At 43.7% G+C, this 13,587-nt stretch overlaps 1 protein-coding gene across 2 annotated transcripts in view; it reads right to left on the minus strand.

The window, feature by feature from the left end:
* ern1 (endoplasmic reticulum to nucleus signaling 1) overlaps positions 1-13,587 on the minus strand; it is a 36,883-nt gene that overhangs the window by 2,074 nt on the left and 21,222 nt on the right. For both annotated transcript variants that reach the window (XM_062452465.1, XM_062452474.1), the window contains 16 exons: positions 13,299-13,421; positions 12,985-13,086; positions 12,564-12,825; positions 11,736-11,814; positions 11,280-11,436; positions 11,022-11,137; positions 10,629-10,844; positions 10,097-10,358; positions 3,071-3,161; positions 2,578-2,767; positions 2,350-2,449; positions 1,784-1,983; positions 1,446-1,593; positions 1,096-1,223; positions 875-998; positions 163-230 (listed from right to left, as the gene is read on the minus strand). In XM_062452465.1, the coding sequence (XP_062308449.1) occupies positions 163-230; positions 875-998; positions 1,096-1,223; positions 1,446-1,593; positions 1,784-1,983; positions 2,350-2,449; positions 2,578-2,767; positions 3,071-3,161; positions 10,097-10,358; positions 10,629-10,844; positions 11,022-11,137; positions 11,280-11,436; positions 11,736-11,814; positions 12,564-12,825; positions 12,985-13,086; positions 13,299-13,421 (2,366 nt within the window). The remainder of the gene's footprint in view (positions 1-162; positions 231-874; positions 999-1,095; positions 1,224-1,445; positions 1,594-1,783; positions 1,984-2,349; positions 2,450-2,577; positions 2,768-3,070; positions 3,162-10,096; positions 10,359-10,628; positions 10,845-11,021; positions 11,138-11,279; positions 11,437-11,735; positions 11,815-12,563; positions 12,826-12,984; positions 13,087-13,298; positions 13,422-13,587) is intronic.

Here is a 13,587-nt window from a genome sequence, read left to right on the forward strand (position 1 = left end):
GTCATTCAACCGTTGTTGCTAACCACACAAAAGAGACTATAAAAATAGAATGGAAAACTATTCAGTACACTATGAACCCAGTTAAACTGCTTTTAACTTCTTGATACTTCATAGTTTAACACTGAACTGGTTTGCATCACGCTCATACATCATCATGCTCACCTTGTTCCTCATGGCACGGAGAAGATCTCGAACTGACCCGCCTTTGTATGACCGGAATTTACGCAGATCTGTCCCGAGAGAGAATCATCAGGAATGTGTGAACCCCACCATAAGACCCTTTCAACTGAACATGACCTAAGCATTTCAACCACCCCTGGTACCAGCCAGGCAAAAAAAAATAAACGTTTCAGCAACTGTTCATTCTCTGTCTGCCAGGAACTTACCCCATCCCTTATAGACAATACATAAATGGTAAATAAGCAACAGAAAAGCACAAAATGAAGTTATATTATCACAAATGCTCAATCTGACAGAGCGTTATGTTTGTATCATTCTTGACAGCTCAGGTGACATGGTGAAGATGGCTGCAGGAACTTCAGTTTGCGCTCAAGTCTAAAAAAGCACTGGCTGGCTTGTACAGGAAATAATCACATCCTCAATCACTTGCATATCAACCTACTCCAGTCTACAGCTCCACTATGTTACTGTATTATTCAAGTACTGTTGTGTGACTAATGCCTGCAAACCATATTGAATCCCAACCCGGTGGTATGTTTGTTACAGCAGTATCTAACTTGGTATGTGACTGAGGCAGCAGAACTTTGATGCTAAAGGTAAACTCAGACCTGCTGTTCCAGTAGTGAGATAAAGCAACAAAAAAAAGCCATCTCTGCGCTGCTGTTTGACAGAGCAGCTACTCCTGGCCTCTCACCTGTCTGAAGGGGCACTGTGATGTGTTCCCTCCAGTCCCCCTTCACCACGGCCCGCCCCCCTCGCTCCAGTTGCCTCACGATTGGTCCGTCCAGTGGCTCCTTCTCTATGCGGTCGCTCACGTCCTGGAAGAGAAAGATCAAGGCATATTTATGCACACCGATTGGTTAGTGTGTTTGACCTGTGTTGGAGGAGGGGGTTTGATTGGACAGTGCATCAGACCTGGAAGAACTGCAGCTCCCTCTCCAGGCTCCAGAAGAAGGGGTGTTTGAGCACACTGTCAACTGAGGGCCTCCTCTGTGGATCCATGTTCAGCATCTGCTCTATCAGGTGTCTGGCCACTATGTCGTCTGGGAGAGACAAGCGCACAAAAAGAGCTTTAAAACACACTTTTTGTTGACATTTTGTGTGGAAAAACTGTTAACCAAGCACTAAATCATCCAGATTCTAGTCGTTCACAAATAGAACCTGTTTCAGTACACCCATTTAAAATCACAGATTAAAACGATAAAAACATCACGCCTCTCCAGAGGAAGTGACATCAGCAGACAGGAAGAGGAAGTAGCCCTCACCATGTCTGTCAGGCTGCAGCTGGTCCAAGCTGTAGGTCCCCAGCAGGATGTTGGCTTGCCTCTGCAGGGACTTGCCAAACGGGTGACTGCCTTGGGACACCACGTAGTAGAATACACATCCAGCAGAGAAGATGTCCACAGTACAGGTCTGAAGAACAGAGGGAGAGGTTGAGAGAAAGAACAATGTATGTAGTTAAATTCAAGATCAAATAAAAATACACCCCAAAGAAAAAATACTTTGAATAATAAAATTCTGAACAAATGCAAAAAAATACCAAACTGGAATGAATTATGGACACTATAACTAATTATGCTACCCTGATACTGTATACACTCACAGGGTTGTCTTTGCAGTCCTCACTGAGAACCTCCGGTGCAATCCAGCCCTCGGTGCCCGGGACCCCCGACCTTCTGCTGAAGCTGTGCCGGCCCACCGCCAGCTTCTTACACAGGCCGAAGTCTGAGATCATGGCCCGCACGCGGCCATGCGCGTTGGGCATGGACACAAGGATGTTGTGAGGCTTCAGGTCCCGGTGGACTGGGTGAGGAGGGAGAAAAGCGTTAGAGTAGTTTAATTGAATGCAGTTTTCTAAAGACAATAAATCACATTTAAATTAATTTGTATAACCCTTTATTCAAGCAGTGTCACAGAGGGCTTCACATATGCCCACAGAACTGCAGCTAAATCTAATCTAATCTAAACCTTCAAGGTAGACAAGGAAAAACTCCCAGGAAAGCTAATTGAGGAAAGAATTGTATGAAACCTTGGGAGGAGCAATTTAGTGAGGGAAACACTGAGTCTAATTCAAAGTTGTTCTTGGTTCAGGACTCTTAATGCAGTGAAAGGAAACTGCCCTGGTGAGTGTATGATATAAAAGCCACATGGAAGAGATGATAGCAGTACCTATGTTGAGAGAGTGCAGATGAGCCAGTCCTGACATGGTCTGGTGCAGCAACACCACAGGCTCCAGTCCACGCCGGTCAAAGTCCTTCCTCTCCACATACTGAAACAAACACACCAGCACAAACAAGTACATGAGCGCAGGTGAAAAGTAACTGGAGCCAAACAACAGAAAGGGTGCAAGGATGAGAAACAAAAGAGAGGGAGAGAGGTTAAGTGAAGGGCATATGCCTCTTGCAGTGAGGCGGCGCACAGCTCGATGGCGATGTACTGGAACTGGCGGTCTCGCTCGGTGCAGAAGTAGCGGATGACGTTGGGGTGCTCGTCTGACTCGCGCAGCAGCTGCACCTCTCGGTCAGCGAAGCTGAAGCACTCTGGCAGGATCCTCTTCACCGCCACTGGACGGTTATCAAACTGACCCCTGGAGAACACAGAACCAAGGCTCACAGGAGGGTCACTCCCTTCTCCTTACGTATAAGACCGGAATGATCCTTTGTGAAACTATAACAGGTGAAGGACTTCCGCCCTTAAAACTGATACCTCAGTTCCATCGAGAAACACTTCCTTAGTAGAAATTAAATTGCCTACCAAATCTTGAATTACACTCCTGTGTGGTACATTTTCTCTCTGGATGAAGTAGTATGTAAGACTATGACTCACAGACTAAATTTAAGAGCTTGAGAGGTTTTAGTGTTTGAGTCCACTGGCATAGATGGAGACTCACTTGTACACGATGGTTCCCTCTGCACCATGCCCCAGCACATTTTTGGGGCTGAACGTGATGTTTCCCACACGAACTGTGTTGATGTCCTCATCTGGTCAAACACAGACGCATGTACCTTTATAAACACTAACAATTGATCTAATCAATCCAGAAGACTTAGGCTAAACCGTTTTAAATCTCATTGTTTTAAAGAAATGTATGTATAAACTATAGGGTACAATGTCTGGGGAAATTGTAAAGTGTGCATGCTTGCGTCAGTTGCAGAGGGGTCCGTTTTTAAAATGACAATTTTTACAACTGATATTTCTGTATATTTTATATAAAAAATGCATAACCTACTTATTATTTATAAAGATTAAATCGATTTAAAAGCATAATTTTTTCTGCTCATTTACAACTCAAAATACTAAGAGTGAATAGTAGAATGAAATAGTTGTTTTCTCATTTCCCCTGCAAGAGGGAATGGTGATCAGCAGCCTCATAGTTGAATCAAAACGAATACATTTGGCAGACCGGTGTAAAAATGGACCTAATCTCTATGACTTAAACGTCCTTTTGTTTTTCCCTTCTCGTGATATTTTCAGGCATTTAGCCTACTCATATTGCATTCAATCATTAATAAAGAACCCCCTTTGAAGATTATTCTATGACGTTACCGGCAGTAGAAGATGGAATCGCGATTCAAACAGTACCACCTGCTAACTGAAAATATGCCCCCAAAAACGTAAATAAGCTTGACATTTATTTAGTGGAAAATCGCTCATTCATAAAAAGCTCACTGGTAGCGATCATTGTCAGTAACAACGCAAAATGCGATATAGCCCTGTGTGGAGAAGCTGCCCGGGTAAATTGTACTACTACACAGGGCCGGATTAACCATTAGGGCAACTGGGCACTTGCCCAGGGGCACATGACATCTAAGGGGCCCTGGACAATGTCAACTAAAATGTTACATCACGTTATGAACGCAGTCCTAACTTTCCTTAATGTGAGTACTTTATTACAACTCGTTCGATCAAAATGTTATGTTAAAATCACGTCAAAAACAGTGTTTGTGTAGTCTAGTAGTAGCCAGTGCCGCCGCTCCCATAACGCTCACTACGCGCTGTGCGTAGGGCACCAACTCCTGAGGGGGCACCAAAAAATAACCAACTGAAAAATCATCATAGTTATAATACTTATAATACCGATATTATTTTAGTATAGAAATATTAGACACGTATATTACAAAACAGGCAGAACAAGAGATATAGCCTATTTAAATGCTCACAAAAAGTTACGATGGTGTACCCCCCCCAAAACAAAACAAAACAAATGGGCTACACACTCAACTTCCCAAGCTCGCTGTGGGTGCCCTTCCCTCAGTGGGCTGACGAACTTTGACAGTAGGCTAGGTCAACTTTTCTAAGATGGGCTTAAAACGATAACAGGAGTCAGGAGAAGGAAAAAAGAAAGAGACTGCGAGATGGTGCCCGTGCATCACTTTCAGGTAAGTCCATGTTTAATCATTGTTAAATACGGGAAATGTGCTGCTAATTTAATGGTTAGCCTATGCATACACCTCAAACTTGCTGACGTTATTGCTAATGTTAGCACACTCAAATATGTTAATTTAGTTAGGTGCAAGCTAGATTGAGATTTTACTGTTAAACATTATCTATGCATTTTACAAGTAACTGCGCCAGCTAGCTGTTACTCTCTTACCTACTGTCTGCCAAGATTTTACCAATTGAAAAACGGCTTGTAAAATGTTTATTTTACATAAAGCTCAAAAAACTATTTTGCGCTCAAATAAAGGCCCAAAAAATTCATTGCATTCATTTTGGACATCCGTAACTAGCATCACATCAAACACAGGGGGTCTACAGTACAGTACTAGACTACTGCTGTGTTCGTCTTGGTAGCGATTGCGTTGGTTGGATTCGATGTTCCTGTTAAATTTGCCTGAAAACGCCTAAACAGCATACCCAAAGTAAATTGGAAGCTGTTCTTGAACCATTTGGAGTACATGCATGTAAATGATCTCTTTTGAAAGCTGACACTCTGAAGTTATGTCCCCTGTTGTCAGGACCCCTGTCAGTCCTTCTAGTGTTGAGTAATAGAAGCTTGAACACAAGGAAAGTGAAAATTTCTATTTCCGCCTAGATTTTGTTTTGAAAACAGAGGCCTGAATAGGCCTAGAGGTGGTAGGTATTATCTGGAAGACTAAATTGGACCACAGGTTGAAGCCTTACCCAATTCAAATCAAAAGTCAAACATAATACCACAATATATTCATATTTGACACATGTTTTTATAAGAGTACATCCAGGAATTTTCTAAAAGGGTCTTTTGGAGACTCCAAAATGACCCTTTGTAACCAAGGTCAAGGTCAAATAAAAAGGTATTATTTTTCATAATTGTTATCTCTGGCCCATCTCTGGTACTTAGAAATATCATATATAATAGCTAAATCCCTAATTAGTAATACTGAAACACAAAAACTGAAGCATGAACACATTGGAGTGCTTTATCTGATTCCAAGGATTGGCGCACAAAGAACACTGATTCTGTCAACCATATTGCGCAATCGACTGTTATTTTGAAGGCTCCACAGACGCATACAAATGAGGTATTGGCATTTTCAGCTAGCTGTCAGCTACAAGGCTAACGAGCTAATTTCAGAGCCAGTCGAAGCCAGTTCGAGAAATTTGTTTAGAACGAGTGTGGGGGGCGGGGGGGGGGGGGCGGGGGGGGGGGCAGGACGCACAGACCTAGTTGGCTTTAGAGGGCTGTCAACGGGGCATGGAAGCTCCTATTGGGTCGAACAAGGTGTCAATCAAAAGGGGAGGGTTCAACGGACATTTTGAGACCTTCATTTTGTAAATACTCCGTTGATAAATCGGAGAAAATAACACTTTTATGTGAACAAGTTGTTTCTTCCGTCGGCTAACTTGCATAATGAAACAAAGGATAATGGCTATTCATGAACGTAAAACATTGTATTTGGACGAATTACTTTACATGGTTAGATACTTTGAACCCTTGGGACTTACGCAGATCAAGTTTTGATGGCATGATTTGCACACCTGGACCTATTTGAACAACTTAGGGTGAGTACAACTTTTTTCTTTGGCATTGTTGAAGGAATGTTCACCGGAAAAAGACGTTGACTTTGCTTGCTATTGCGACTTGATCTTGAATTGGTTTATTTCAATGGAAGCACAAGAATCGTAGCTTTCCAACGATGTATAACATGTGTAGCGTCTAAAAAATATATTTTTTAGAATTTAGTGCGTCGTAACTGAGGAAGGGGGAGGCAGCATTTTTGTCTCGCGGGCGAAACAGGAGCGTAAACAGGTTGTACGGTTTAGAATGAAATTAATTATTTTCATGAACAGATGGACAAAGTTTAGGCTGTGGCAATGGAGTTCAGGTTAGTAGTCACTAGTCAGATAGTTTCATCTATTGAAAGACTTGATTTAAGTAAGGATAGTGCCGAACATGTTCTGTCGCCGTTTGACGCATGTTCTGTCGCAGCTGTGAGCGAGGTGAAGTTAGTTTCATATTCGACATTCGTCTCACATTCGGAAAACGCTACTTTGCAGCGTCGAGTTAGGGACCGGGTGAAAATTACCCATACAATTTTGAAAAATTATGACTTTTATAATGATTTTATGACTATAAAACCTCAAACAAACAGCAGAGTATTCCAACAATGTCTGGTATACTTCCACAGCCTTTAATTTTTCAATAATGTTTTTAAAAGAATGATAGAAAATCGCTAATCTCTGAAAATAGCATGAAATCCTCGCTAATTTCAAATATACACCAGATTATTCTAATAATGTCTGGCCTACTTCCACACCCTTTACTTTTTCAATAAAACTTTTTTTTAAATGATAGAAAATCGCTAATCTCTGAAAATAGCATGAAATCCTCGCTAATCTCAATATCTTTTTCAAATTTGTGTCAGAAAATCTCAAATATACACCAGATTATTCTAATAATGTCTGGCCTACTTCCACACCTTTTACTTTTCCAATAAAGTTTTGAATAAAATTCAAATTAATCGCTAATCTCTGAAAATAGCATGAAATCTTCACTAATCTCAATATCTTTTTCAAATTTGTGTCGAAAAATATATGTGTATATGTGAGATTTTTTGATACAAATTTGAAAAAGATATTGAGATTAGCGAGGATTTCATGCTATTTTCAGAGATTAGCGATTTTCTATCATTTAAAAAAAAGTTTTATTGAAAAAGTAAAGGGTGTGGAAGTAGGCCAGACATTATTAGAATAATCTGGTGTATATTTGAGATTTCTTGACACAAATTTGAAAAATATATTGAGATTAGCGAGGATTTCATGCTATTTTCAGAGATTAGCGATTTTCTATCATTTTTTAAAAAGTTTTGTTGAAAAAGTAAAGGGTGTGGAAGTAGGCCAGACATTATTAGAATAATCTGGTGTATATTTGAGATTTCTTGACACAAGTTTGAAAAAGATATTGAGATTAGCAAGGATTTCATGCTATTTTCAGAGATTAGCGATTTTCTATCATTCTTTTAAAAACATTATTGAAAAAGTAAAGTCTGTGGAAGTAGGCCAGACATTATTAGAATAATCTGGTGTATATGAGATTTTTTGAAACAAATTTGAAAAAGATATTGAGATTAGCAAGGATTTCATGCTATTTTCAGAGATTAGCGATTTTCTATAATTCTTTTAAAAACATTATTGAAAAATTAAAGGCTGTGGAAGTATACCAGACATTTTTGGAATACTCTGCTGTTTGTTTGAGGTTTTGTAGTCATAAAATCATTATAAAAGTCATCATTCTTCAAAATTGTATGGGTAATTTTCACCCGGTCCCTAACTCAACGCTGCAAAGTAGCATTTTCCGAATGTGAGACGAATGTCGAATATGAAACTAACTTCACCTCGGTACAGCTGTGGAGATGTTTTTGTTAGCTAGCTAGACTAGTGTGTCTCGCGTAGGCCACAGCGTTGCAGTGAGCTACACTGGTTTGAAACCACAGGTAATGATAATTTCACCCTCAAATCGTTTACTTGTAATGTAATGTCATAATAAATCCTACAACGAAAATGTATGTGTGAGGAATGTTTATTTTAATGATTGAAAACAGATGCATCATAGACCGCTGTAGTATGTGTAGGGAGGACAAACCCGTTTGAGCGTTTTTCCTGAAATACGTTTTAATAGTTATTCCTGGGGAAATTATGGAATTAAATTACATATTAACTATACTGAAATACGTGTGCACAATAATATCAACAATATTTGCTCAATTTAGACGTTTTTAAAGGTTTTTAATTTTACCTCGAAGCTACTTCCGTTAATCAGCAGTTTGTGAAAAAAAGGCTAGTTTTACGACAGTGACTTTGGATGTAGCCTACTTTAACATGTTAGCTGATTAGCCGTTACGAGTGACAATGATAATTTCACCCTCAAATCGTTTACTTGTAATGTAGGATTTATTATGACATTACAACGAAAACGTATGTGTGAGGAATGTTTATTTTAATGATTGAAAACAGATGTATCATAGACCGCTGTAGTATGTTGCCTCAGTCAACAAGCGAAAATTGATTACTGTTTTTGAAAGTAAACGTACTAATAATATCAGCGTACATCGTATTGTACATTAAATATCACAATTGTGTTTTTTATCACAATGTTAAATGAGCAATAAGTTCAGTTTTGCATTTGTTGACGCTTGGAACTCTCCGTTGTGATTACATTGAGAGCAGAACGTTTGTCCTCCCTAGTATGTGTTGCCCGGGCAGCAGAGGCTAATGTCATGATGCTAATGCTTCAGTGAAATAGTAGACTACTGTTTCCGAAAGTAGATGTACTTCCTTAATAATATCAGCTTATATTGTACATTACACATCACAATTGTGTGTCATGTCACAAGGTAAAATGAGTAAATAGTTATCACCCAGGCCTCTTTGCTTGTGGCGTTTCTGTAGCTGCCTTGCAGTAAAGCAGTTAGCCTAGCTATCTCCCAGAAGTTAACGAGCTGCTAATGTTCTGCTAGAGATAGTCACGCGAGTTTTCGTGACGTTAGTGACGTTAGTAGCGTCAGAGACTGTGGCTAGCAAGTTAGCCACCGTTAGCTTCCCTTTTCGCCACAAAAACGTAATTTTTACTTAAACCGTGCAATGGAACGTAAATAAAAATACAAGCAACTCAATCGCTACCAAGACGAAACTTTTCGCAAGCGTCTGGCGAAAAAATTCGACCAGCTGCCGAAACGATCGCTGCAGATCGCAGGCGACCGCAGGCAATCCTGGCGCTTCGCAGCCAGTGTGGTCGGTCCTATTTGATAACATGGGCGCCGAAAGAAAAAAGGAGGCGCTTCCAGGCGTGTCGCAGCAGATCGCAGCCGATCGCAGGCAGTGTGTCCCAGGCGTTAGGGGGGAAAAAAGAAATAATAATATATATGTGAGAGAACAAAGGTTGTGCCCTTGCCGAAGGCAAAGCACACCCAATTAATCTGTATGCGTACTCAGGGGTGTCTTAATAGCACCTGAGGCCCCTGGGCTATAGACTTTTTTTTTTCTTCATTTTTTGAGGCCCCCCGCCCGCAAAAATCAATTTCTTTTTGCCCCCCTAAGGATCAGTCAATATTTGGACGACATAGACAACGTCGGTGTCAAAAGTTTCGTCTTGGTAGCGATTGAGTTGCTTGTATTTTTATTTACGTTCCGTTGCACGGTTTAGGCTGAAATTCAGTTTTTGGGGAAAAAAGTGCCTTGTGTCAACGAAGGGAACTCAGTGCTAGCCTACGTCACAACGTCAGCACACGTTGGGGGGCCTTCCTCCACCTCCACATCCACCACCAGATGCCACTGTAGAGCATAATGACACCGCGAATACGGACGTTTATCATCATTATTCTTTTGTATTATTATTATTATTAAGAGGCCCCTGATTGGTCGAGGCCCCGGGCTTAAGCCCAGGTAAGCCCGTGCATTAAGGCGCCACTGTGCGTACTCGGTGTGTGTCATTTCGTACCTCCATCGTCATGCTCGTTTGCGGAGCTGCCCAGCTCGGACACAGAGAGGTTGGAGTGGTTGGAGGCCCGGGGCGTGATGTTGGGGCTGCTGTGGTCGGAGCTTTCGAAGCGGGCGCGGGCCACTTCCAGGTAGTCTGTGTCCGGGGCCAGGCCCAGGTCGGAGGGTGGGGGGAAGGGCTGTTGCTTCTGGAGCAGCTCCAGCCTCTCCTCCATTTGCCTCTGGAACTCCTGGTGCTGTAGCTGCTGCTGCTTGTGCATGCTCTGGGGGACAGAAGATGGGGAGGAGGGCCGGGGTGAGACCGTTGGTGTGTATGCGGGCATGTGGGAGGTACTATGGGAGTGGACACATGCACTCACAGGTTCAAAGAGATTAAGCATGCAACCAGTGTTTGATTAGATTTATTTGTAGTGCGACGACAACAACAACAAAAAGGGATTTTGCATATGTGCAGATTTGCACGGAGGCGAGCAGTGAGAGATCCCTGCTGCTCCACAGCTGACCAGTAGGTGGAGCCCTGGCCACACGTTTACCTTTGGGTAGGTGATCACGAAGGCCAGCCAGCCAGCCAGGAGGAAGGTAGAGAAGATGATGGTGGCCATGTCCTTGAGCATGGTGTCCACAGGGGCCTCAGGCTTGGCTGCCGATCGCCCCCCCACTCCTCCTCCGCCCCCACCAGGGGGCTGCTCTTGGACGGAGGTGTGGGGCTGGGCCGGGGGACCCTCCTCTCGGCCGCTCTCGTTCGCCTTCTGGCGTGGAGGGAACGGTGGAGGAGGGGAGCAATAGTACATGGAGGAGAGGGAAAGATTAAATGTAAAAGGGGTGCCAGGAAGTAGTGCGACAGGGATCCATTATCAGTGATTTGGAGCTAACGAGTAACCCAAGCATTTACTGTCTCTCTTTCTCTCACGCACACACACACTCACCTCTTCTAATGTCTTTTCGGTGGTGGGAGGGATGACATTGCCCTGATGTCGAGGGATGCTGTCTGGAAATTTCTCCAAGATCTTGTTATGAGCATCAGGAGGTGTCTCGTGGTGACCTGAGAGACAGAGTCAGAAAGAAACAGAGAGAAAAATAGAACGATAACGATTAATGTTTTTAAGAGGTGCGAGGTCCATGTCGATTGTATTCAGCCTGGCAGGAAAACATCAAGCTGACAGGACCAGAAAGGTGGTGTGTACCTATGAGCAGCAGGTGGTTCCTCATGAAGTTGATGCGGTTGCGTTCTCGCAGGGCGGCATTAAACTTTACACTGGTGCTGGGCGTGATCACACACTCTTCCTCGTTCGCCTCCCGGCTGCTGGGCCCCTCCAGCATGGGGAACGTGCTGCCACGGGGCTGCACCACACACACACACACAGATTGGGGCACACACAGAAAGAGAAAGCCAAATGGAATCACGTCCCCTTCAACTTGCTTCAACACTGACAAAACACCCTATTTGAAGCCAAGCTGGGAACCTGGTTCTCTGTTTCTCAGAAGCTGGTTCTCTGGTGCTGGGAACCTGTCCAGAGGTAGAGTGAACTTGGGGCAGGGCCAGGTAAACATGCCTGACTACCCCAGGACAGGGACAGGGTCATCGTGACTCCATCCACATGCACCCGGCTGAAGACCAATCCTGGACAGGTGTGACTCACCACAACTGTGACTCCATCATGAACCAGGGAGGGCGAGGCGTACAGGCTGGTGGAGTATTTGCCCACATAGAGAGTGGACCTGTGGTACACACAGCAAAGGGGGGGGGGGTAGGTTTTTAAAGTGTAACTTTTCCAGTTGTGGTTGCTGATTCTAACACACAGATGTACATATCAGCATATCAATGTGCAACACTAATTTTTCATTGAATTGTTCCATAGTGGGTCCAGCAAGGCCACTCTCCTCTGAATCCTACTATAGTGAAGTGTTTCTAAACTGAAAACTGACTAATGAGTCGGACCATTCTTTCCTTGATGGATCACTGCCCTTGTGTTGGGTTTCTCCTTCAAGGCACTTCCTGTTGAGTATGAACATGCCTTTGTTCTGCCATTTGAAGTTTTAACGTGATATGGGCACATTTGATCTCGAGGCTCATTAAGAGACATCCACTGTGGATTTGCTTAACTCACTTGGGCATGTCACAGCTGTGACTGGAATGCAGCAGCTGCGAATCCCTCATACAGGCCTGCATGGGTTTCAAGCTGAAGTTAGATTGTATAACCAGGCAATATAGTGTAGACATGCGAGGCCTTGTTGATTTTAGAGAACACAGGAGGTGTCTTTGGGTCACGGTTTCAATTCACAGTGCCGTTTCTATTAACACAACAGCCGTTTTCAGAAGAAACGAGAAACAAGAGTTTCGGTGGTGCGTTTGTGTGTGTCCACCTGCCTCTCCATTTCTTTTATCTCCACCCATGTCGGTTTGTATCTCTGTAACCGTGTCTGCGTATGTATGTATGTATGTATGTGTGTGCGTCCGCCCTGCTTACATAAGCTTGTTCTTCGGCTTCTTCTCCTTGGGAAAGGGGTACTTCCACTGCGTGATACGTCCCACTTCCCCAGACATGAAGGTCAGGTACCGCAGCGTCTCCACGGCGACGTTGGTGTGCGCCACCTTGCGCAGGCCCTCACGCTGCCAGATGTACATGGCCACTACGGGAGAGTTGTAGTTCTGGACCCACTGCACATCGCCAGACTCACTGTCTACCGTCACCACCAGCCCGTCCCCGTTCGACACGAAGTGGGCGTTCTCTGCCGAGACCGGAGAGGGGTTTGTCAAGTCGTGCACTCTATTAAAGAACCGTTGGTGTGTCAAGAAGGTGATTTCATGTGATATATTGTGGCAACGTTGATGAGTTTGGTTAGGAGTGGGGGGAGTCAGGGGATAAACGGTTTCCGGCAGGTTCTTACTGTATTTGGTTTCGTCGTCAGGCAGGGTAGAGGCGTAGTCTGAGTAGGTGGCGTTCCAGCGCAGCTCTCTGCTCTTGGTGTCGTACATTGTGATGGTGTACTCTGGAGGGGGACAGGGTGTAACACACATGATATGTGTGAGTATATTATACCTGGGTAGATGTGTGTAGGTTAGAGGGTTACAAGTAGGATGGTAGGTGCATGTGGGTTGGAGGGTTACAGGTAGGATGCTAAGTGTGTGTGGGTTACAGGTATGAAGGTAGGTGTGTGCGGGTTACAGGTAGGACAGTAGGTGATCCGTTGGAGGGCCTCACCGGTGCGTCCCAGGTACAGGAGCGATGAAGAGGGACACAGCATCTCAGCAAACGAGGAAGTGAGCGTCTGCTGCTTCTCTCCCGTCAGCAGGTCTACCACATACCACAGGTCCTGCTTCTTACCTAGACACACGCGCACACACACTCTTCAGAAAACGGACAACCTCAATGGGAGGTCCAGTTGACAGTTGATAACCCCATGTTTACATACAAACATCACTTTACCAAATGGGATTGGGCGGTGACAGCTTATCATTATTTACAGTCACACCTACCACAGCCTCAGACC

The sequence above is a fragment of the Osmerus eperlanus genome, chromosome 2 (genome assembly GCF_963692335.1).
Source record: "Osmerus eperlanus chromosome 2, fOsmEpe2.1, whole genome shotgun sequence".
Taxonomy (NCBI): Eukaryota; Metazoa; Chordata; class Actinopteri; order Osmeriformes; family Osmeridae; genus Osmerus; species Osmerus eperlanus.